Source organism: Plectropomus leopardus, chromosome 9 (genome assembly GCF_026936395.1).
Source record: "Plectropomus leopardus strain MGB_pleo_1.0 chromosome 9, ASM2693639v1, whole genome shotgun sequence".
NCBI classification, from domain to species: Eukaryota; Metazoa; Chordata; class Actinopteri; order Perciformes; family Serranidae; genus Plectropomus; species Plectropomus leopardus.
This window is the reverse complement of record NC_142184.1, coordinates 6,041,762-6,066,628: the sequence shown is the minus strand read 5'-3', so window position 1 is coordinate 6,066,628 and position 24,867 is coordinate 6,041,762. Positions and strand designations below refer to the sequence as shown.

The window sequence follows — 24,867 nt, the reverse complement described above, 5'->3', positions numbered from 1 at the left end:
TCTCAGACGTCACCCCCCCGTCTCTATTGATCAAACTTTTGTATCAGGGGTTTTATTTCACTTTCCGTCTCCAGGAAGATGTATTGACATTCAAAGCTGCTGTTTGTCATATCAATAATTTACACAGCGCCTGTGCTGCGTCCGTAAATATGCAACAACAAATGTTCATAAAGCATCCGAGTTATATGTTACTGAATGCTGTCTGGTTGATTTACTGCTGCACCATGAGAGGGATTTATAAACGTGATGTTTGATCTTTTTTTATGCCTAAAGCAAGAAATAATATGAATATCAGTTGATTGATTAAGTGATGATGTTCGTGCTTGGAGATGACTACATTTATTTTTTTACTTAAATTATTGACATCAATTAATGTCTAAATTCATCAGTGTTTAAAATTTAGCAGAAAAAATAGGTAAATGAGCATGTTTTTGCCTGGATGTGGTGTACGTCAAGTTTTGATGAATTGAGATAATCGGCACCTGTTTCTTTCTCTTTTTTTTTTTTTTTAATAAATGCTGTTTTTGCAAATATTTTGCTTATGTGGCTCCACAAATAATTAAACAACAGTATATTCTTATAATAAATAATTAAATAAATACAAAAGGTCAGAGGTGTGGATAACACGTCATTTGGATTGTCCACCCACAGATAGTTTTTTGAGTGTTTGTAACGTTTGAACAGTTTATTAGTTTAGATTGAAAAAGTCAACTGTTTTGCTTAATTCGGTCGATGTTTAACAGATTAAAGAATAAACTGGACAATTTATGCTGAAGTTAGCGTTGCCCTGGTTCCCTGGTCACAAGGTCTGTGGGATTTTTCCATTGGATTTTGGATTTTTGCAGAAAAAACAACCTCTGTGGCAGGTGTTTATGATACTGACACATTTGGCTCAACAAGATAATCTTCACAAATGAACACCATTTTTAGGATATTTGAAGCCTAAATGCAATCGCCAGAAGTAAGACGCTAACATCTGGCTACAAACGAACTACACCACGTTCTGTCATCTCATTTAGCCACTTGTTAGCAACTTTCTTTTTTAAGACACATAAAAGCTGTAAAATTCACAAGTGGGATATTTACTGATGTATTTCATGTTATAGAACAAAACATGAAAGTTTCTGAAGCTTGTGTTGACCACAGACCTTATTTCAGGTTTCCAAACAAAAACACACAGTTTAGAGACGAGGGAACTACAGGTGCAACACTACATGAGTAGCAAAACCTAAATTGTACATCGAAATAAAACAAGGAACAGTCAAAAACAGTTGGAAGGTCTATTACAGCTATATTGATAAAGGTTTTAATGGCTCAACACAGTTTGGAAAAAGCCAGTTGTAACTTCAAACTTTGGGATTTTACACACAAACTTATTGTTAAATAATGGATTTACGAGTAGCTGGTGCAACCCGATCCCGATATGAAGCACAGCCTGGAAACTTGAAATTAAAAGAGTCCAGCTGGTCTCATGTAAACAGGCAGCCTTGCCATTTCTGAACTATAACTGAATTTATAATTTTACTAAAGTTTTGTTTGCAGACAGCACAATTTAGTCAGAGATACACAGAAGCCTTACAGTGCCAAGATCGTCTTTTTTATTGATATTTCATAATTAATGAGGGAGATATTTTGGTCCTGAGAGCTATTGGCTCAAAAGACGGAAGAGTGGCTATAACATAAAAACTATAAAAGGTCTCCATCTAGTGACTGAACTGGTGCAAACAGTCATTTTTCTGCATATAATGCCTTGTGTTCATCTCTCTCTGGATGTTCTTGGAGGAACACGGATTATTTGAACAGTTGATAAAATCTTGGGTTTATGGTAGATTATTTTTCCGAGGTTTTAGCAATTTTTGCCAATAAGGTTGAACCACAAATAAGGCTATTTTCAGACTGTTGGATCACATGTTTGGAGACCGTTTTTGATCTTATCAGTGCTCTGGTGAATTAATGATTAAAATTTAAAGCTGCTAACAAATCCTCAAATGACGACATGAAAAAAGTGTATCTTTAAGAGGCTAACCCACAGATAATTATCACCCCGCTCTGCAGTTTATTTCAGCTGAATGAAGCTTTGTAGGACTTTACTGCTTTGTTTTCGCCGTCATTCTGCAGCTGCTTTTAGCAAGAAAAGCTGTAAAACCCGCTGAACACTATCTGCTCGGCACTAAACATCAAAGTTAGCAGCTTGCTTGTGAACATAGTGGAGCATTTAGCAGCTAAAGGATCAGATATTCGTAGTTGTAGGTGTTAGTTGACCATGAGCTGTAGGCGATGCGGTGCATTCAGGTGCAGCTTTTTAGTCCAGAAAACAGGCGACATAACACGACAAAACAGGCGGCATTCATTGCTGCTAGTTCTATGACAACAATGTGTCTGGGCTGCAAGTATTACATTACTTTTTTTTTTTTTAACAAATATGATTTGACGTGTTGAGCTTCAGAGGTGATGGTAGGTGGATTTTGTTGCCTTTGGACAGATCAAGGCTTGTCGTTTCTACCAGTTTCTGTCTTTATGCTTAGATGACCTTTCTGTCTGCAGCTTCTTAGTTACCCTACTGGTATATGAGTGGTATTGATCTTCTCATTTAACCCTTTGACATGGGCAGGAGGCAAAGAGCAATGTAGCAAGAAATCATCAAAAGATTTGAAAAAATTTAAAATAAAAATAAAAAGTTACAAACAAAATCTGGAAAATAGCAAGAAAAGAGAAGTAAAATAAATGAATATGAAGAAGAATAAGAAAAGAATAAAATTATCTGAAAATTAGTAAAATGAATAAATAAAAAAAGCAACTATGAACAGGAAAATGATTACCAGAAAATTCAAAGAAATAAAAAAGAATATATATATCGATATATAGTTTTCTGTTCATTTTTTTTTCAATAAAATTTTCTCTTTCCTTTAAAAAAACAAATTTCCAGGTGGTTTTCTTTCACATTTTACCAATTTCTTGCTCTTTTTTAAGTTTTCAAAAGAAACCAAGCGGTTTTGCTCAGGTTTTAATGCTTGTAAAAGCACAAGAAAACTGTCAACCAGGGTTCAAAGGGTTAACTCTCAGCTTGAAAGCAAATCCGAATATTTAAAAAAAAAAAAAATCAGGATACATCTTTAAAACTTTATGTTTTAAAGCGTATGTTTGGGCTCGAGGCTCATCCATGTTCTCTCTGAGGAAGACATCCAACTTGTCATAGTCAGAATTTTAGTAAAGTGACATTAGATGTCTGTATCAATTGTTCGCAGATCCTCCGTGAGCTCCTAAGTTGGCGGCATTTTGTGCAATGTCACCGCGACCTCTGGTGAAGATGTCCGTCAGCAGTTTCCCACATGTAGGCCGCCTCAGGGACACAATGAGGGCAGAGCGGGGTCAACGGCAGGTCGCTCTTAATTGCACTGTAAAGGGTATTTCACTCTTTATTTCACATTTTACATTCAACACCATCATCTCTTTCTCGCCTCCTCGTTATCACCCTCTGAGGGATGTGCGGCAAAGGTGTACATGTGTCCTCCGTGGCCTGAATTTTAAGCAGTTTACTGAATTAACAAGTGTGATAGCCTTAGGGGGATTTTCAGTTGTCAGTTTCCTGCTGCTTAAAAATGGTGCAAAGTGGCGGAGAACACCTAATTGGATGAATTCATACGGGAATGCTCTGAATTTCATGCTTATGTTTTATGACAATTTTTTCTTCGGCTGAGACTTAACGGCCCAGTGTGTAGGATTTAGGGGAATATATTGGCAGAAAAGGAAAATAATACTGTGTGTTTCTTTAGAGTGTAATCACTTACATTCACCTGCTTGCTCAGGGCCGAATTTTGCAAAACCAGGGGCCCGAGGCAGCAGCCCCATACATGTTCTGATTTTAGGATATTTCTTCAGTTTTAGGATGTTTCTAAGATATCAGGACATTTCTTAGAATTTTAGGGCATTTCCCTTATTTTAGGACTTTTTGGGGATTTTAGGACGTTTCGTGTATTTTAGGACATTTCTCAGATTTTAGGACGTTACCTGGATTTCAGAATGTTTGTAGTATTTTAGCATGTTTCTAGGAGTTTATGATGTTTTTAGGATTTTTAGGGCTCTTCTCGAAATTAAGGGCATTTCTGGGATTTTAGTCATTTTCTTGGATTTTAAGAAGTTTCTTGGATTTTAGGATGTTTCTAAGATATCAGGACATTTAAAGAATTGTAGGGCATTTCCCTTACTTTAGGACATTTCTCAGATTTTAGGATGTTTGTAGTATTTTAGCTTGTTTCTAGGAGTTTAGGGTGTTTTTAGGATTTTTAGGGCTTTTCTAGGAATTAAGGGCATTTCTGGGATTTTAATAATTTTCTTGGATTTTAGGAAGTTTCTTGGATTTAGGATGTTTCAAAGATTTTAGGACGCTTCTAGGATTTGGGGACATTAAGGGCTTAGCTAGGACCTCTGTTGGGATGTGGGGGATCCTTCACTGACACTTTTTTTTAAAGAATCTCTAATCTGATGACGTTTATGCACTATGGCACCATATATACATAAATACTAAAACTACAAAAACAATTCCTAGTGTGAATCACTTTACTTTTATTGTGAATTCGAACATGGTTTGGAGGCCCCAACTTATTGGGGGCCAGATTTTGCCTGCAGGCTGTTACTGAATTTTTTAACATGAAACTGCTTTAACTGTTTTTTTTTTTGTTGTTTTTTTTTTAATGTAATCAATTTTAACCACCTGGTCAGTTTGTTTTGTAGAAAAAGACACTTCTGTTCGGCCTCCGTTAAAAACCCTCTGAATGATGAACACTGAAGGAATTCTTTCCGCTGATTGCAATCTTCGGTCCTTACCACTAGAAACCACCAAATCCCCCTAAATATTACACACTGAATGCTTAACTTTGTCGCATTAAGAATATATACTCAAATCCAATTCAAACAAACTTCACCTCATGCACAGGGTTTATTTGCACAAAGAAAAGAGTGAGTTGCTTCACCCTCAAGCTAATGTTTATTTTCTAAATGTGGGCAGTGGGAGCAGGAAAATGGCGATGATTAAATCGCTTTAATTAGAAGATGAGAGCGAACACCCAGAGGCATAATGGAGGACTGGTGGGATTTCTTCATTTCAAGCTTAGTTTTGAATGATGAGTTTGTCTCATTGATCGCACAGCTCTGTTTGTAAACACGTGACTATTAAAAGATTATTTCAACAAGATATATTTGTGCAATGATTGAAATGTTATGAAATGGTGAGGCTCCGTCATAAGCCCTCCTTAGGTTTGTTACCTCACTAGCACGGCTTGTTTTTGAAGTATTTCTTGGTTGAAGATGTAATTATGTTTTTGACTATTGTTTTCTTCTAAACAAACCAATAAATAACAATGAAAAATGAAATGATAGCCCTGATATTTCCCACAGTTCCTTAAAATGTCTCAAAAGGCATTGAATTAATTAATCTAAAAATAAGGCTTGAATTGGTATTAAAATGTCTTAAATCAGTCTTCCAAATGTCTTAAAAATGCTAGGACATTGGGGTTAGATTTTGTGAATAGCTTTTGTTTGACATTATAGTGTAAAATCTTAAAATAATTAATAAATTAATTGGAAATAATAAAAATAATAAATAATCTTTTTGTTTTTTAATATATAGCCGATATGTATAATATACCAAATGCCTACACAAGGATTTATAAATCACATACAAATCCAAATATGTACTAACAGCCTACATCTCTTTAACGAGTCTTGCACATCAATGTACTACAATTCTTTTGTTTTTGTATTTTTCTAATTGTTTGATTTTATTTGTCATAGTGCAATCTCCAGGGCCAGCATTGTTTATGTTTCATTTTTCTTAATCGCTGGGGTTCCTTTTCCTTTGTGTTTCTGAAATTGCCTGATTTCATTTGCCGAAATTTTAAATCCAGGTCAAACTATGTAAAGCACAGTGTAACTTTATTGTTGTTGTTGTTGTTGTTATTATTATCATTATTATAATTACTATTATTGTGATTTGTAAAGTAGTAGTACTACTATTTAAATTTGCTTTTTTTAACAGCGATGTACAGCAATGTGGCAGAATGAGTAGAAAATGTGCGAGAAAAATGTTGACTGTACTATATGTAAAAAAAAAAAAACAACCCAAAAAACAAATAGTAGAAGTAGGATTACACAGGGATTTATTAATCACACAATGAATACACACTACCAGCCTACATCTCTTTAACAATGTGTCTGTGCTTAGTTCTTTTTTTGTTTCATTTTATTTGCCATAGTGCAATATCCAGGGCAACATTGTTTATCTGTTTCATTGCTAATATATTTGTTTTTATTGCTGGGCTTCCTTTTTGTTTGTATTTCTAAAATTGCCTGATTTTATTTGCATCCTACATCCTTTAAAGAAATTGCAGGTCCAACCATGCAGGGCACATTGTAACTCTTATTATTATTATTATTATTATTATTATTATTATTATTATTATTATTATTATTATTATTATTATTATTATTATTCTTTCATGTTAAACCCTCCCTGACTCTGATCTGCGTGTTGACGCTGATATCTCCGACAGTCCGTGAACGCCTCATGTATTACAGTTGAGGTGTCATGGCGCAGAGGAGGCCGAGCACATCCGCGGCGTCAAACTTTAATTTCAGCTCCATTTACACGCTGTCAGCTCGTTACACTCCTTAAAATCATCAACATACGGTGAAGACAAATTCTGGTAAGTTGACTAATGCCGAGTTGACCTGTTTTTTAAGGTTATTTTCTCTGTGCGGAGGACAGAAGGACGGTAACGGTAGCAGTACGTCTGACTGGAAAATAACGTTACGAGCTCGGTGTAAACACCAGTTTTATGTTTTTAGGCGGTGAAATGAGGGGAAATTACTGCTTAAAAATATTGTTTAATACGCTGACTATACGCTGTCACACACATGAATTAAATGGCCCTCATATAGTCATGAAAACTAGTCGTTACGTGATGTTGAAAGTTGATTAAGCTAGCTTGTCAGAAGTTGTTGTCATTAGCATAATAAGTAGCTTCTTTTAGTGATACTTCATCGGTGTGTTTGTGGGCTTTTTGTTGTTCCTGTTATGATGCAGCGTTAGACACATTTGAATATTATGATGGCCCTCACATGGCTATGCAAAGAGACTTTTTTCCTCCTGTGTGAGGCCTCACAGAGCTCAGTGATGTGGACTTGTATGGCTGCAAGACCTGCAAATGTTTATTATAACCAGAGGTGGAATGTAGCTCAGCAAATGCACCAAAGGCTGTGCTTAAAGTACTATTTTAGGGTATTTTGAGGTAGTTTACTTGAGTATTTACATTTTATGCTGCTTCATAGTCCTAATCCATTACAAAAAATGTTGCACTTTTCACATTTCTGCGTTTGTTTATTAGCATAAGTTACCTTGAACATTTCCATTTCAGTGCCTATATTGTCTCTGCACAGCTGTGCAACCAAATGAGGAGTCTCCAGTTGTACATACAGAGACAAGAAGAGGCCTTAAATCCTATACACATGAATGTAAAAACAATAAATGAGTGTAAAAATTGGGTATTTAGGCAGAATAAGTATTGCACACAGTCAGGATATATCGCACATTTGCTGCATATTCCACTTTATTGTTATTGCACATGTTGAATGGCGTGGTTATTTAACATTTTCCATACTGTAGGTCAATTATGGACATACTGTATCTTAGTGAAAGTTGTACACAGTATATAGAAGGGGTTGACAGATTATCTGACAGATAATGGCCAATTATTGGGGCCGATATTTCGCATTTTGCAGATTATCTGTATCAGTGTTATATTTTAATGATCACCAACACAGTTAACTAGTAAAAAAAGTGTGCATATTACACTTAACCAACACCAGGGAGGGCAGTCTGCAATAAATGCCAAAAATGTGTAAGCACGGGAGGAACTTTGTAAAACCTCAGGGAGCTATTTTCATCGTTACATTTTTAACTTAAATTTTCACTGAACTGTTTAAAAAATAAATGTTGCTGGGATTTGCTGTGTATGATGTTGAACAGTAAGGTTTTAGTGAAAATGCGTGTGTTGGGAGGTACAGAGCATATGAATGGATAAATGAGACTTGGATCACACCGCACGAGTTGTGCGAAAGTTTGTCAACGGGTGTTTTGATATAGCTTTGCTGTTGCTAAACGTGGTCGTAAATGAATCGATAAATGAATATGTTCACTGTTTTCTGGGAAGGCGTGTGAGAAAAAGTTTCTCCATGAATTTCAGGTAAGATGGCATCATTAAATGGTTTACTAATTGTCATTTTGGGCGTGAAGTTTGATGCTTATGCTTTCGTATCTGAGTAAGAGCTTGAATACAGGACGTCTACTTGTAGTATCGCTACTTTTACTTAAAAAAAAAAAGATCTGCAGGAGGAATTAGAGGAATTCAGGGGCAGATGAGGGAGCACGTTGCTTGGTATTGGAAATTATCCCCGGTGTTTTCATAACATGAAAGAGGCCTTTTGGGTGGCACTAAAATGTACTCTGCCCTGCATTCCCGATACCAGATTAATGAATAATGTGCTGCTATTTTCACTTGGCAGCAGACAGACTGTAAGCTCAGTCACAAAGAGCTCGACTTGACCTGGAGCGGGTTCACCGACTTCGTCAAGGACACTTCAGCCGGCACAGTAGTGGAGAAAGTGCAGGAGACTGCTTTTACTTAAGTGAGAGTACTAATACTTACACTGGAAAACTATCTGTCACTATTGTATAATATTGTTAATGAATTGTCATGAAAGAAGCATTTTCATTATGTGAAGATGGAGCTAAGTTTTAACAACTTCATAATAAGTTTTGGGCAGTTTAATCTATGACAATTCCACATATTTTGGATGTTACATGTCAGATATTAAGCCAATGGGAAACTATTGGTGAAATATAGGGAATAATACCTGTACATAAGAGGTATCGGCAGCTTTAAAATCAAACATATTTTCATCGGCCTGAAATGAACATTTGTGCTGATATGACAGCCGGTAAAATGACACTGAATATGCAACTTAAATTAGTTAAAATTGGTCAGTTTTGGCTATTGTCAGGATTGTTTTAGAGAGAGCTCCATCCAACCTATTAAAGTAGGATGAATTTTCAGTTTTGTTCAAATTTGTTAAATAAATATTGCATGTTTTACATGTAACCTAGGTTAAGCAGTTCAGTCGTTTTTGCCCAGTGGATGTGTACATTTTGAAAAGCATTGCATTTTATGTCTGCATCTGCCAGACGTCACCATAAGAGAAGGCGTAATAATGTAACATCAGATGGGAAAACATATGTGCTTATATCAGCAATCGGCCAAAATGAGTTAAAAAATATTGCATCCCTACTGAAATAAATATAATGGAGTCAAAAGATACAATATTTTCATCTCAAAAGAATTGGAGTAGAAGAGTTAGATGTCAAATTTAAATGCATGAGTACCTCACTCAACTTAAGTGAATGTATTTCACTGAAACTGCTTGAATACGTGTTGTTTATTCTGAAGGACAAACCTCCATATAACGACATTATATTCACTCTCTAACTGTCCTCTGATCTGAGTGTTGTTGCTGCTCGTAGCCTCGTGCTGGCTCTCCTCAGTGGGGGATGAGATGAGGGTGGTGTGGTTGCCTTTTTATGGCCAGGACAGGCTCAGCTGTGGAGAACCAGAGGCGTTTATGTCGCTCCACGCTGATGGCTGCCTCGGCCCCAGCAGCCCGGAGCGACAGCAGTGAGAGCAGCTGGTTGTTAGTCGACCAGGTGCTGCGTTACACCAGCAGAAAAGAGCCCTCTAGGTCATGCTTCTTATATTTTCTGTTATTTATTCATATTACTTTAACATTCAGAAAAGCCTAATGTTAACCCTTGCAATCTAAAACACAAATTATGAGTAGACAAAGTTATTCTGTGCACATTAGAGCTGTTGCACTGTTTTTATGAGCAATACTGAGATAATGAAAATGCAAAACAGTGTTGAAGCGTGTATGAAAATGTGTGTGTAATTGCACACTCACACCAGCGAGGGGCAACATTAGCACTCAAACCAAAGAGACAGAACTCACTAGAAGCACTTTCATGTAAACAGAGGCTGTTTTTGATTTACTCTGTTCACAGAACAGCTCGCACATAAACACACTCCTAAATACTTGGAAGCCACATGGTTTGATGCTGTAAATAAATCAAGCCAACTTTTTTTTTTTTTTTTAGATTTGAATGCAGTAAGATGTTTCTTACAAGATGATGATCTGATTAGTGCGTAGTTTTGTTTTTGTTTCTCTTTGGCGTTCTGTTCTGCCTTCGTTTTTGGTCCTTAGACTGGAGGGCGGCAAGATATGCAGAAAAAATAAAAATGCAATTATTTTGACAGATATTGTTATTGCAATATGAGTCAGGATTTTAGTAGCAATGGTCATTTTTCAAAAGAAAATTAAAAAATCATGACGTACCAAACTTTTTCCCTTTTATCTGGAATATGATTTGTAGGCTGAGGCATCTCTGCAGCACCACGATACTTTTTACTTATACTTATTTATGAAAGGACGTCTTGACACATTTTACCTTTATCAAATAATTGTAGCTATCTCACTCGACCATATAGTCCAGACTCAGATATTTCAGCAACAATTTGATGGGTTGCCTTGAAATTTTATATAGATATTCATGTTCCCCTGAGGATGAATCTTGCTGACTTTGGTTTTCCTCTAACTTTTCTGCAAGCCCCACAATAGTCGATGTAATAATTTGCCTTTTTAAAATTGGTAAAACTTAATTCTCATTGAATAACAACTTTATTCTTGTAATATATTCGACTTTTCTTGGAATATTGTTACTTTATTTTCACTAAATTACGACTTTTTTCTCTAAATTAAGACTTTACTCTCGAACTCTAAGTTTGTTTGTATTCTCCAGCATGACCACGTAGCTGATATACCACTTCAGTTAATACTACCTGCAAAGCTTGAATAAGAAAAGATTACTTGTCTAAAAGATTTTAATACAAAAAACTAAATATAAGTGTGTGGTATCTGTAAACACCTTATTAAAGGCCCTAACATGTCTGCAGACTCTTAGACTCGTTCCTAGATGCCTTAACTCTGATTCATTAAGTTCATTTAGTCAGAGCTTCTATTTACAGTAGCTCTGATGGTTTGCCTGTGTAATGATACATTACTAACATGGTTCCCAAATACAGGAATAGACCCTCTCATCGACCATTTTCAGGAATAGAAAATACAATTCACTGCGCTCCCATCCTCTAGAGTTGTGTGTAAACTCCCCTGACTAACAGCGTTGTTCCTCTCTGATTGTTTTGTCCAAAATATAACTGAGAGTCATGAGTTCAGATAGAGGGACAGACAGGTTGACATTGGTATCGGACGTGATGAAAGGGGGCGTCGGGTTCCTTTCTCCTCGATGCTGCCTGTCTTACACTGCTCGCTCTGTCACTTACAGATTGTTTCCACACCTCCACTGTCTCCCCTCCTCTCGCCCTGCATCGAGAGCATACATTTATGTCGTCTATTCTTGGAGCTGGTTGGTAAACACACTGATTTGAAGTTGCTCAATACTTCTGACTGTTATTATGAGGGTTCAGCTCCCCTCTGTTGTAAGACTTAGAAATCATCATGTTGCTCTTTTTGATAAAAGCTAAAAAAAACGTAGATAAAAGAACAGATGTAAAAGTCGAATGAGTCAAAGAACATTTTCAGTCTTTGTAACGTGGGAGTAAGAAATCAGACGGCTGAGTGAAAGGAAAGCTCATCACGTCTACAGTATGTAAGGAAAAGCTATCATCTCCTAACATGAAAGGAGACAGTCACATACACAGATGTTTGGTGCGTTTTCTGGGTTGTTAAGTCCGTCTGTCCTTCAGGAGGGCAGATTGATCCCTCTGAGAGCGTCAGTGCGTTCATCGCTGCATTGTTGAACCCTCATGAGGAATGTGTGCCAGATCCTTTGGCCAGAGGACTTTATTACAACCTTTAAACAAATCTCTGAAAGGTGATACCTGTGTATTTTGAGAAGGAATGATCATCTCCAAATATTGACAACAATCCTACCGAGGCCTTTAATTGAGGTTCATACAAACTCAATGACGACTTGTGTTTTAAAGTGTGTTCAAGGGTTAGGATTAGTTTAGGGTTATTTTTTTACTGATTTTTACCATGTGTTATTATTTTGTCCTCGTGATCTAACCGATTGAATAATTGAAACATAATTTACAATACAACACAATGTCAAAATCTGCTAGACGACTTTTTTTTTTTATTCTTGAGGGACGAGCTTTGAACGATTATTATGTGACCTTTCGCTAAATTTGAATAAAAATGAAATCTACATCCTGTGACATTTCAGGTCTCAAGACAAAAGTATAAAATATGCAACAGTGGAGTTTTTCCATATGGACCATTCTAGTGCATTATGTCTTGTAGCCAACTGTGAATTTTACTTTGTCATTAATTTCTGCTTTTTTTTCTGAAAAGACTCAAACTGATTCATAGATTGATTGTTTTTGTGATTGATGTCAGTGTTTACAACTTATTGATTAACAGAGTTATCCCTGCAGCTGGAATAGAAACAAAAAAATAACCGTTCTAATGTGTAGCGAACTGAACTGACTGCATGGCAAAAATGAGGCTACAATTTATGAAATGTTAGAAAATAGTAGTATCACAGTTTCTCACAGTCCACTGTAGTGTTTTGAAATTGTTTGTTTTTCTGTGAGACCAATAGTTATAAACTTTAAGATATTTAGTTTGCAATAACATAAAAGAGAGAAAAGCAGCAAATCCTCACACTGGAGAATCTGGAACCAGCAGTACATAATATTTTTGCTCAGAAAAGTTAGAAAAGTTACCTAAATAATTAGTGAATCATTAAAATTGTTGCTGTTTTTTCCATGGATTAATACATTGAAGTGGTGAAGTAATCAACTACACATTGCTGGACTATTTTAATTTAATTTATTAATGTACAGCAAGGAAAAGCAGCAAATTGTCAGATGTAGAACCATCATATTAGGCGTTAACCGATACTGATTAGTAGTTAATGAGACTGATAACTGATATTTGGAACCGATATGCATTTACAATAAAACTGAAAATCTTTGTGTCAACATTTAGAATTTGGAATATAACAAACTCCAACATGCAACTTTGATTAAATGCCTTTAACAAATGTTTAATCAAAACTGAAACTTTGAACATTATATAAGCAAGTTCCCTGCAACCTGTTGTTTAAGGTCAAGTAAAAAATGTAAATAAAAAATGAATAAATAAAAACAGCTCCCTGAGGTTTTACAAAGTAAAAGTTTCTCCCATGCTGACACTGTCTTTGCTCTTTTTATTAATTCATTTTAAAGGCGATCATTAAAATAAAATACCGTTACAGATAATCTGCAGAATGCCAAATATCGGCTCCAATAATCGACCAGGCCAATAGTCTGTCGACCCCTACATCATATATTAAGCATTAGCAAAATTAACAGTTGGTATATTTGGTATTTAGCGCTGAACACAAAGTACATCAAATCTTGTTGCAAAAATTGTAAATAAATGATAATATTTATGATAGGGACAGCTCTAACTGCCTCGTGTTGATGACGATTTTTGACACTTAGCTGTGATCAGAGCAGGTCTGAGCCACTGTGGACTCTGAGGTAACCTGGCTGCAGAGTATTTCGACAGGAAGCTCTGTGTGTTTTGGTGTTTTGCTGCAGTGTGCTGGTGGAGAGGAGGCTCGGGCTCAGCTGACGCCTCTCTCAGAGACCACTTACTTACACTGACTGACCGCACAGACATACCACTGAGGGGGTGTACACTCTCCCCGCAGCGTCAGCCCACGGCATGTTAGGTGTTCTCCCTAAATCCCCCTCACCCACCCTGCCTGGAAATGGACACTGCTGGTGTATTTATAGCCTCTGAGCACAAGCGAGCTCTGTATCTTAAACACGGTAAGGAGCTCAGATTCTCCAGAGTCGTGCAGCGCTTCACTGGCGTTTATTCTAGACCGTGAAGGAAACCTGGAGGGGCTCATCAGGTAGGAGAAAGAACAGATTTGTCGTGTATTTGTCAAGCCACCGAAAATGAAGCGCCTGCTACAAACTTTGACAATTCTTTAATCGTGATTTTACAAGGAAAAATACCAAAAAATCACAAGTTCCAGCTTCTCAATTGTTAGGATTTACTGCTTTTCTTGGTCTTAAATGATTGTAAACAAAATCTCTTTGGGTTTTTTGGACTGTTGCTTTGTGAAAACAAACAATTTAATGACTTGGGCTTTTAGGAAAATGAGTACTTTTTTTTTCCACGGTCATGGAAAAAGTCATGAAATTTCACAGTCACATTTCCATGCCTGAAATGTCATGACATTTGTAAAAACTACTGAAAGTTTTAGGAAAGTTAAGGAATTTTGTTGTGTGTGATGAAATTGTTACAGTAATCTCAAATGGGCAAACTTCCAAGTTATGTAACATAATGGCAAATTTATTTTCTGTCGCTGTCGTTCCAAAGATTTAACGTGCATTGATGTGTTTACCGTCATTTTTCATTTTCTCCCCACGTTCCGTGTCTTCATTCATGTATGCCAGCTAGCCAAAATTATGTTTGAATAGTTTGAATTTGTTATGTTTGAAAAACAGAGGGCAAACGGGGCAACAAAAAAAACAACTTTATTATTCTGGGTCCTTAAAAAGTCATGGAAATGTTTTGAAATTTTGTCTGAAAATGTGTGGGAACCCTGGATGAAATTTATTGACCAAAAAAATACTTGATTAATGATTGATGATTGATTACTTAAATGTTACTTAATTACTTATTACTTGGTTACTTATTGTGTTACCAGCTTTGAGACAGTACCTTGAAAAATATCAATATTTAATACCTTTTTCCATATTGCAGGGAAAAATTGACATTTAGGGCTTACAGTAGGGATGTGCCATATCATATTGTCCCAGTGATACTGGTGTTATTTTTAATTTGATGAGATCACGTCACGATAATGGCAGTATTCTGATTTGTTGACGTAATGATACCATGCTGTTACACACAAGAACAACAAGCATGGCTGAGAGCAAAATTGCAGCCGGCGCAGCGCTGAAAATTTAAAGGCAAACTGTTAAATTTAACTCATCATCGATACATCATCAAGTGTTTTTGACAATATTTATCTGTTTTTTATCTGTTTTAGATGAAATTATTCTGAACACAACCACCAGAAACTGAGACAGAGAGAGGAGAGATGGAAAAACCAGTCCTGCAGACACAACCGTCCACCCTGCCGTTTTTCGACACGGCGCACGCCTTCAACCTGCTGCGGGGAATCCATGAACTGCGAGCAGAGCGGAAGTTTTTCGATGTGACTTTGTGCGCCGAAGGCCGCGAGTTCCACTGTCACCGCACAGTTTTGGCCGCTGCCAGTACCTACTTCCGGGCGATGTTCGCAGGCACTCTGAGGGAGAGTGCGATGGACCGGGTCGTTCTACACGAGGTGTCGGCTGAGCTCGTGGGCCTGCTGGTGGACTTCTGCTACACGGGACGTGTCACCGTCACGCAGGATAATGTGGACGTCCTGTTAAAGACGGCCGACCTGTTTCAGTTCCCCTCGGTCAAAGAGGCCTGCTGTGCTTTTCTGGAGCAGCGGCTGGACGTTTCCAACTGCTTAGAGATCCAGGACTTTGCAGAGGCCTACGCCTGCCGAGAGCTGGCGGCCAGCGCTCGCCGCTTTGTCCTCAAAAACATAATGGAGCTGGCGAAAGGGACGGACTTTGAGAGGTTGCCATGGAAACGCCTCCTCGAGTTTGTGTCAGATGATGGGCTCTGCGTGGACAAGGAGGAGGCGGTTTATCAGATCGCAGTGCGCTGGGTGAAGGCTGACCTCCAGCGGAGGCTGCACTACTGGCCCGAACTCCTCCAGCAGGTCCGACTTCCCTTCGTCAGGAGGTTCTTCCTGCTGGCACACGTGGAGAGCGACCCCCTCGTCTACCTGTCACCCACCTGCCTCCGCATGGTGAACGAAGCGCGTAGCTTCCAGTCATGTGAGTACGACCGCCACGACAGGCCCTGCCACCGAATGCGGCCACGGCCGTCCACGGGACTGGCAGAAATCCTGGTGGTGGTGGGAGGCTGCGACCAGGACTGTGACGAGCTGGTCACAGTGGACTGTTACAACCCACAGACCGGACAGTGGCGCTACCTGGCTGAGTTCCCCGACCACCTCGGAGGGGGCTACAGCATCGCTGCCCTCGGAAACGACATGTATGTTACAGGTAAGATCTTTAAAGACCTTTAAACACTTTTCTACGCGCTGTAAAAACGGAGGTGTTGAATTACACTCAGATTTAATTATTGTTTATGTTAGGGGTGGGTGATAAATCAAATATACTCTAGTTTAAACCTTCATGTCATTTTTTTAAACCACCAGCACGAGATGTGTTTTAGCATTTCGGTCCTCTCTCTAACACACACACACACACACACACATACACACACACACACACACACACACACACACACACACACACAAAGTGCAGCTCCAGATTGTGACTGTTTAGTTGAATTTTGTGACCATGGAAAAGCACTGCGACTCGCAAGTACAATTAAGATATAAACTGGAGAGCTTGTTAGTTTGTTTGTCCAGCTCACAGTTAATAAATCATCACATTTTAAGTCGCCATAGTAACAGTCTTGACTCCAGTGTTCATAGAGTCATGAAAAAAAAGTCACAGAATTTTGCAAGTAGTAATTTCCAGACTTGGAAGTTTTGGAAAAATAAATATACCCCGAAAGTTTTCCGAAAAATCATGGAATTTTATTTCACAAACCTGTGTAATGACACACGATGAAAATTGAAAGTTTATGCCCATTTTAAAAAATGTCATTTTTGGTGATTTTTCAAAGAAAATATGACTTCTAAACCTGTGGGCTGGCAGTAAAATAAATACATAATACAGCCATTTTATTAAACTTTATTATAACAGCACTTAATGTACAGATTTCAAGATATACATTATGTATTGTATTGTATAGCCTGAACATGTTGAAATATTATTTTGAAGCCATACCGCCCAGCCCTAGTTTATATAAATTTGCATCAGGGAAATCAGAGTAGAGTTAATGTTTAAATATAGCACAGAGGATAATGTAGTCCCTCTTGAGGTTCAGTTGTATCTGATGTCCACTTACTGAAGGACAGGTCACAGACAGTGTGCAGTAGTTACAGTTGCTGTGTACATTAGATTCACTGTCGCGTGAATACTGCAGTCAGTAGATTTCCATTTCTGCGCCCTCATCTTATGAAATGTCTGCGAGCTTATAAATAAACTGCAGACTCTCTGTGTGAACAAGGCAAAGTGAGACAGGACATGGTGTGCTGCCAGGACAGCAGCAGTGTTACCATCATCATCATCACCATCTTCATCTACTTTCCCTTAAGAAAAACATCCGCTACTTTCACTCGGAGCTTCTGCGTCCCGCAAGAAAACAAATTTAGCAGCGTTAGCTCACTCCTTCGATGACAGAAATAACGGCAGCATTTGATTACGTAACGTCAACAGGCAGATTTTGTTTCGATAACCTGTGGTACAGTTTATTTTAAATAAGTATATGGTGTATAATTTGGATGCAAGGTACATTAGGCTTTTTAAGGGCAAAAAAGTAGTTTGTTATATTAAATCTCTGATGTTGGACAAATGGAGGAGGAGGACTGCGAATAGTTACATCACAGGATATCGAGAATGTCCTTCACTCATAAACTGAGCAACTGTGAAGACCGAGACATCCAGTAGAAATCCTGATAGTCCTAATAGAGACTTAAGGCCCATATTTGGGTCTCATTACATTTAGTTATTAGAGGTCTTACATTTTTAGTTAATGCAGGAGAAATTGTGCCAGTAGTGAGGTGATAGCACTATTTAATTTGGATTTGGAGGAAGATTATCAGACTTTATTTGAAAGTAGGTTTCCTTCACCTTAATGTTAATAATCAGTGTATCGTTCTGAATGATTGTTGAAGTTATATCGTGTTTAACTTTGAAATAAAATTAGATTTTGGACAGAAACCAGATCATCCAGGAAACAGGTTATATTAAAAAGCACTGAGTCTTGTAAAGATTTCTACTTTTGTTGGCCTCCACTCCTGTTCATGTTAATTTGGTGTCTTTACTGTGTTCGGTTTTAGATGGGGCTTTGAATTGTATATGGTTGTCTGATTTTTTACATTTCTCTTCATCCAAGTTAAGGATTTTAATATACTAAAAGCCAACATTATCATGTTCTCATGTATTTAAGGTTTTGTTTTATGTACATAAGAGTGGGACACATCAAATTGCATTAAACATTTTGATTATTTTATGTGATTTTACATACATTTATTGTATGGAGATACATATTAAGAATAGAAAAAAAACATCATATTGTAATTGATTTAAAACATCTGCTCTGTTTATTCATTTTGCTGCAGAAAATGTGTTCAGTTTTCTGTTGAGAGCTTTAAAATGCCTGAAAAAGCCTTAATTTTGAGGACAAAACGTGCAGAAACCCTGATGAAGGTCGACTTGTTGAATTGTTGTACATGTTAAAACTAGGAGTGTAAACTTTGATACATATCGTCATTTTTAAGATACGTCTTTATTTTGAAATTCCAGTGGCACGTCTTTGTCAACATTTCTGTCCAAACGTACGTCCTTCTGAAAAATTCAACAAGTGTTAGCGACCAAGTGTCAGGGAGACGAGGACAAGCCGCCAAGACAATGAGGATATTTACTGATATGGTCTCTTATCGATAGCAGTCCCCTGAGACGGACCACATTGAACTCGTATTGTGTCAGACTTTGTAATATCACCAAATATCGTGTGATTGTCCGCAGAATCGATATAATATGTTGTTAAAACTTGTGATTTACGCATTTATAACCTGCAGGATTGCATGAATCTGCTATTTTGCTTTGCAGTATTTTATTATTTGCAGTTACTGATGTTTAACAAATGCAAACCCTGGATTCATATTGACTATTGAGACAACATGTCTGCGTCCTCCAGGTGGCTCTGATGGCTCTCGCCTCTATGACGGCGTGTGGCGCTACAAGTCCAGCGTCAACGAGTGGACTGAGGCGGCGCCGATGCTGAAGGCCCGCGAGTACCACAGCTCCTGTGTGATGAAAGGTCAGCTCTACGTGGTGGCGTCGGACAGCACGGAGCGCTACGATCAGGCTCTGGACTGCTGGGAGGCCTTACCGCCCATGCTGCACGCCATGGACAACTGCTCCACCACCACCTGCAACGGACGCCTGTACGCCATCGGCTCTCTGACTGGGGAGGACACCATGGCCATCCAGAGCTACGACGCAGACATAAACCGCTGGGCTTTGGTCAGCTGTGGACAGCTGCCTCCGTGGTCCTTCACTCCGAAAACAGTGACGCTCAAAAGCCTCATTTACTTCATCAGGTGAGAAGTTACTGACTTATTTAATCCAGCGCTGTGCTTAAATACAATTTACAGGTTCTTCCATTGAACGTTACTCTTTACTAATATATTCAGAGGGACACATTGTGTTTATCTCCTCTGCATTTATTTAATAAATTCAGTTTCTATTCAGCTGAAGTTTATTAAAAAGATATACAATGTAACACACTGCTAAAGATTTAATGAGTTGTTTCCAATCTTTTTACAACTGAAAATTATTTTAAACAACTGAAATTATTTTAAAAATAAAATAAAAATAAAAAACAAACAATTGAATGATTCATTTGAATGATCAGGTAAACACTTTATGATAAAGGCATGTTTCCTCTTGTAAACAGTCATTCTGTTTTTGTACCACATGAGGGCGCCATTGTGCTGATGTGCATGTAGAGAATCAGAGAACAACAGTGCTTTTGTAAAACACAGAATATTTTAATCATGTTATAGAATTGACAATGTAAAGGTTAAGAAGTTAAATACAAAACTTTTGTGTCTGGGGGAGCCCAGTAGTTCACGTGGTAGAGCGGGCGACCCATGTACAGAGGCTGTGTCCTCACCGCAGCGGCTGTGGGGTTCGACTCGGACTTCGGCCCTTTGCTATATCATTCCTTTTTTCTCCCCATTTTCATGTTTGAACTGTCCTATGTGAATAAATTATAAAAAATATCTTTAGACAGATAAATTTGAGTCTCACTCAGAACACATATGATTCATTATTAGATCATTAATTCTTATTTATGAGACATAATTGTTGAACTAATCAGTAAAATAAGCATGAGTACATTTGAAGAAATGATTGTTTTGGCAGCAGCAGCAGCTTGACTTTGCTGTGTTTCTATTTGTAGGGATGACTCAGCCGAGGTTGATGTTTATAATCCTCAAAAGAACGAGTGGGACAAAATTAGTCCGATGACCCAGGTTTGTATTTCACATCTGACGTTTGTCTGCTGGCTTTATTAGAACTCTGTTGTGAATTTTACTAGCTCTGATTTACCATCGTAAACAACAGCGTCAACAGCTGCAGTAAATCACAACATGATCATAAAAACAGAAAAATAACGGTTTGTCACAGTTTGATGTAACGCCTGTCAACACATTTAAGGTGATGGATTATTGGATACGGCCTTTTAAATGACTCCAGTATGCTTATTTTAACAATATTAAAACATTTTTATGGGGTTTTGAATATAGAAAAAATACATAAATAATATATAAAACAGTGCAGTACACACCCTTAGACCTGCATATATAAGACACAAAATGTCGCCCAGCTGGAGGAGTTGACACAGGTCTAGTATGCTTATTTTAAAACTTTGTTGACAGGAGATGTAAATTATTACTGCCTCTACCAAGATGACAGGAACCAATCAGCCCCAAATACGACAAAAGACAGTTAAAGGTTATCAGATGAGTCCAAAATATGCGATTCATTTATTATTAGTTTTATTCATACTAACGTTTCAGGCATCAAAAAAGCCTCGTGTTGTTTGACAGCACTAAATAGCATGTTAGCACGGACTTTAGGGCGCAGTAAATGTTTGCTTACAACGTATTAAATGCAGTGTTTTCTTACTTTTTAACCTCCTTTTTGTAATGTTTGTAAATCCATGTATAACAACATAAAGTCCATTTTCTTAATCTTGTTTCTTTTATCCAGGTCCACGTTGGAGGCAGTGTGGCAGCGCTGGGTGGTAAATTATACGTGTCCGGTGGTTATGACAACACGTTTGAGCTGTCCGATGTGGTGGAAGCGTACGACCCGACCACCCGCTCATGGTCTCTCGCCGGACGACTACCTCAGCCGACCTTCTGGCACGGCAGCGTCAGCATATTCCGCCAGTTCATGCCCCAGGTGTCGAGTGCATTTGAAGCCACTGACATACCCGAGTCAAACGCCATCCACTTGCACCGACACCTGCGTCACCAGGCGCTCCACAATCTCAACAACAATCTCAACCAAAACCAGAACCAGGACGTGAACGCAGCGCACTGAGTTCGGACCTGGAAACCCGCTGTTAGATTTTCAGTTTGATCTCCGTCATTGAAGCAGAAAAAAAACTAAAAGGCCTGGTGTCTCTTAGTCCTGTTTGTCTCTCTGTGTGGGAGACGTAGGAAAGTTTCCGGAAGCCGCTACCTTCGATTTGAAGGTGCGGAAGTTTATCAAGCCAAACCGTTAGTCCTCAGGGTCAGGGCGTATTGTCCGACCACGCTGGATGAAGTCAAAAATGTTTTAAGTTGTCCTGAACTTTAAGGTGGGAGTAAGAAGCTGGCCTTCGAAAGGTGGGGAGACGTGATATTTAAATTTGGGGATGAGAGTTCCCATTTTCAGACAGGTTCTCCCTGAAGGCATTCATAGTGTTGCACTTATTAGTTGACCTGAAAAGTGACAGAAATAGTTGTGTAAAGAATCAAGAGCGTGCGAGGGAGAGAAGGTCAAACTGCTTCCTCTCACCTCCGGCTGCATAATCAAGACGTGAAGTGAGCGTGAATGTCAGTTTTGGAAAGTGTCCGAAACGGTCAGAAGCGTACCGGCAGCTTCATCCTGAAGCCCTTTTCTCTTGAAACACCAAAATATTGTTTTTAGAAACACTTTCAATGCAGTGTAAAAATTATTTGTGTTGTTTCTTCAAGTATATTTGGAGATTTATTAAATACTTGAAGATGAGTATTCAATTCTATGAAGCTGTAAATGTGCAAAAAAGGTCCTCTTTAAATGTAAGTTTTGGTGTTTCAGGAGAAAAGACTTCAAGTTTGCAGCCGAACTGGTTAACTTCCACGAGGTGTTTCTGTGTGTGGACATCTCTGTCAGCAGTGAGGTACTGTGGGTTGTTTTTTTTACACGGTGGTCAACGTCCGTCAGGAGTTTTGCTGCGTATGTGGAAAAAAAGTAGTATGAATCTCCAGAGGAAGCTTTGCAAAATTTGAGTCGGCGTCGGCTGAGTCTGAAGACTGCAAGTCTGAAAATGAAAAAAAACAGTGTGGGTGTATGAAGTTACAAAGAATCGTTTCACCGCGCCTCTGCAGCTCACTCATCTCTGCTTGAGGCTACATGAGCTGCTACAAGCCGAACACATCCAAATCTCTGACCAAACTGTTGGAGGTTGAGATGCATTGTGGGTAAAGTAGATGTGAGGTTTTGGCGAGGAAGAAAAAGTTAAATAAAAAAGACAATATATCTGGCTCTGCTTAATCAGTTTTGATTCTTAAAGAAAAACACCTGCCCATCATGAGTCTGTCTGTGCTGCAGGAGTACAGTGCTGTTTTCTCTAAATAAATGCAGGCCAAGAGACGCAGCGCATCAGCCAAATGCGACCTTGAAACTATCGTCTGACGCTGATTTAAATTTTCGGTAGCTCTTAAAAATTCATCTGCCTTCATATGAAATATCTGTTTCAACGAGGAAGTTAAAATCACTCTGCAGGGTTTCTCATACATTTATTTATTTGTGGTGGCCCGCCACAATTACAACATCTGTCACCACACATGTAATTATATTTTTGGAGCTAGAGCGTTCATTGGGAGCACTTCTGAAATGTTTATACATTTCAGTCATGCATTGCATCACACTCTGACTGCAGAGTGTACTCTGGGCACAGACGGAGCAGCAGGATGTCAGACAGTGAAAGTGAAACTTAAATGTTTAGTTCTGCTGGGTCTAAAATTTGCTTTCACTTTCTGCAGTTGCTGCTCTCATCCAGAGCAATAATCCACCCTGTGAGTCACAAACTGCCGCTGAGCCGCTGCGTTCATGTGTACGATTTCACGTTTACACGGCACGGTTATGCATGAAACCTTAAACTTTTGTTGCGGTTTGACTTTTTCTTCATACGACGACAGCATTTTGGGGGGCTTAAAATGAAAAAACTTTTGAAACCAGGTTCCATTTTTTTTATACGCAAAGAAAAGATTTTTTATTATCATCTAAACCTGGCCTTAGAGAGGGGGACACAGAATGTTAAAAAAGGGACACATAATCAAGATATCCTTAAATACTGACCGTTGAACCAGAGATTTTATCACCGTCAGACCAATAGCTGACAGGCTCGGCGATTGGTACGATGCTAAATCAGTTAAGTCCTCTTCACAGTTTGTAGTCCAGAGCCAAATCCTTGTTCTGAATCAGCAGTAATCTGTTTACATTCCAAAAACGACGACAATCACAATTGATATCCAGCACTAAACAGACACTTGGCTTTATAGGATGGGTGAAATACCTTTTAGTCGAAGGTGTGCTGAGTATTTTCTGTCATCGGAAGAGGATTTCAGGATGGTTGCATGTGACTTTAACTTTATACTGTTTTGCTCGTGATAATTAGGCGTCTCCGTGTGTCACTCCTGACCCTTAAACACGGCTTTATCAGTCTTTATAACCACCAGTCGAATGTGCATGAAGAATTTTCTTTAAAAACTGTATTTACGGATTTTTTGTATGTTTATTTATGGTTATATATTTGTGCTGTGGTTGCTTAAGATGTCTGCGCCCGTCATTTTCAACAACAAAAGTCACGCGAAATGTTGTCGATGGGTCGCCAGTAACTGGAAGTGCAAAAGCATCTCACTTTATTACCGTGTATTTTAGCTTTATGTTTTTATGGTGATGTTGAAGCATCTTTTTCTTAGTTTTCATACAGGTTTGTGATGTTGAATCGGTTTTGTAAATACAGTATATTCTTCTCCTCGTGTACTGTGTTTGTATAATGTTTACAGTGTGGTTACCATAAATTAAACTGCAGGCAGAGAGTTTATTCTGCAGTCACATTTGACGAGATGTTAGCAGGTTGCTCATATTTTCTTATAAACAGTGGACAGTAGTGGCGGCAGAGTGGAAAAAAGAGTTTTAAAAATGGAAAGAGTGACTAATGCGTTCACTTATAAAGCTGTATATTTGAACATGAAATCATAACCTGTGTGGCGTCTTAATTCCAGTTACGGATGTTTTGATGTCTGTAAATAATGTGCTGATATTATTACAAACCTTATTAACTGAGGATATTGTTAATCAGATTGCCCAAATTAATTTGGTCTTTAAAGGTACAGTGTATTCTATGGTAACAAAAACATGACAATTCTTATTTTTAGGCAATTAAACACTAAAAAAACATACTTATTATATTATTTGTTTACTGCCAATATGTCCCCCTAAATCATACACACAGGACCTTTAAATAATAGATGTGCCCTGTGGAATTTAGTCAACAAACAAAACATACATGTTCAGTGACTCTCAACAAGACGTATAATGTGTATTTTTGAGATCTTACAAATGAATACGTTTCCTTCTGCAAAAATGTTTTGAAAGCTGTTAAATAACATCCGTGTTTGTGTAGTCTGCTTCGCTGTCTTTGCAGGAGCTTTGCTGCACTAAAGAGACCCAGAAACAGCGCTGGAGGAGGGACTTCATCCATTCCTATGAT

The 24,867-nt window shown here is 38.2% G+C and overlaps 1 protein-coding gene across 4 annotated transcripts in view; it reads left to right on the top strand.

The window, feature by feature from the left end:
• klhl21 (kelch-like family member 21) overlaps positions 1-24,350 on the top strand; it is a 118,222-nt gene extending 93,872 nt beyond the window's left edge. For 2 of the 4 annotated variants that reach the window (XM_088081817.1, XM_088081818.1), the window contains 4 exons: positions 15,182-16,259; positions 19,030-19,435; positions 20,299-20,371; positions 21,111-24,350. In XM_088081817.1, coding sequence (XP_087937943.1) covers positions 15,233-16,259; positions 19,030-19,435; positions 20,299-20,371; positions 21,111-21,446 — 1,842 coding nt within the window. In that variant the 5' untranslated portion in view covers positions 15,182-15,232 and the 3' untranslated portion in view covers positions 21,447-24,350. Of the gene's footprint in view, positions 1-6,542; positions 6,702-12,329; positions 14,033-15,181; positions 16,260-19,029; positions 19,436-20,298; positions 20,372-21,110 lie in introns of those variants that run through there. The other 2 variants (XM_042491991.2, XM_042491992.2) reach the window with 2 other exon arrangements.
• The last annotated feature ends 517 nt before the right edge of the window (positions 24,351-24,867 follow it).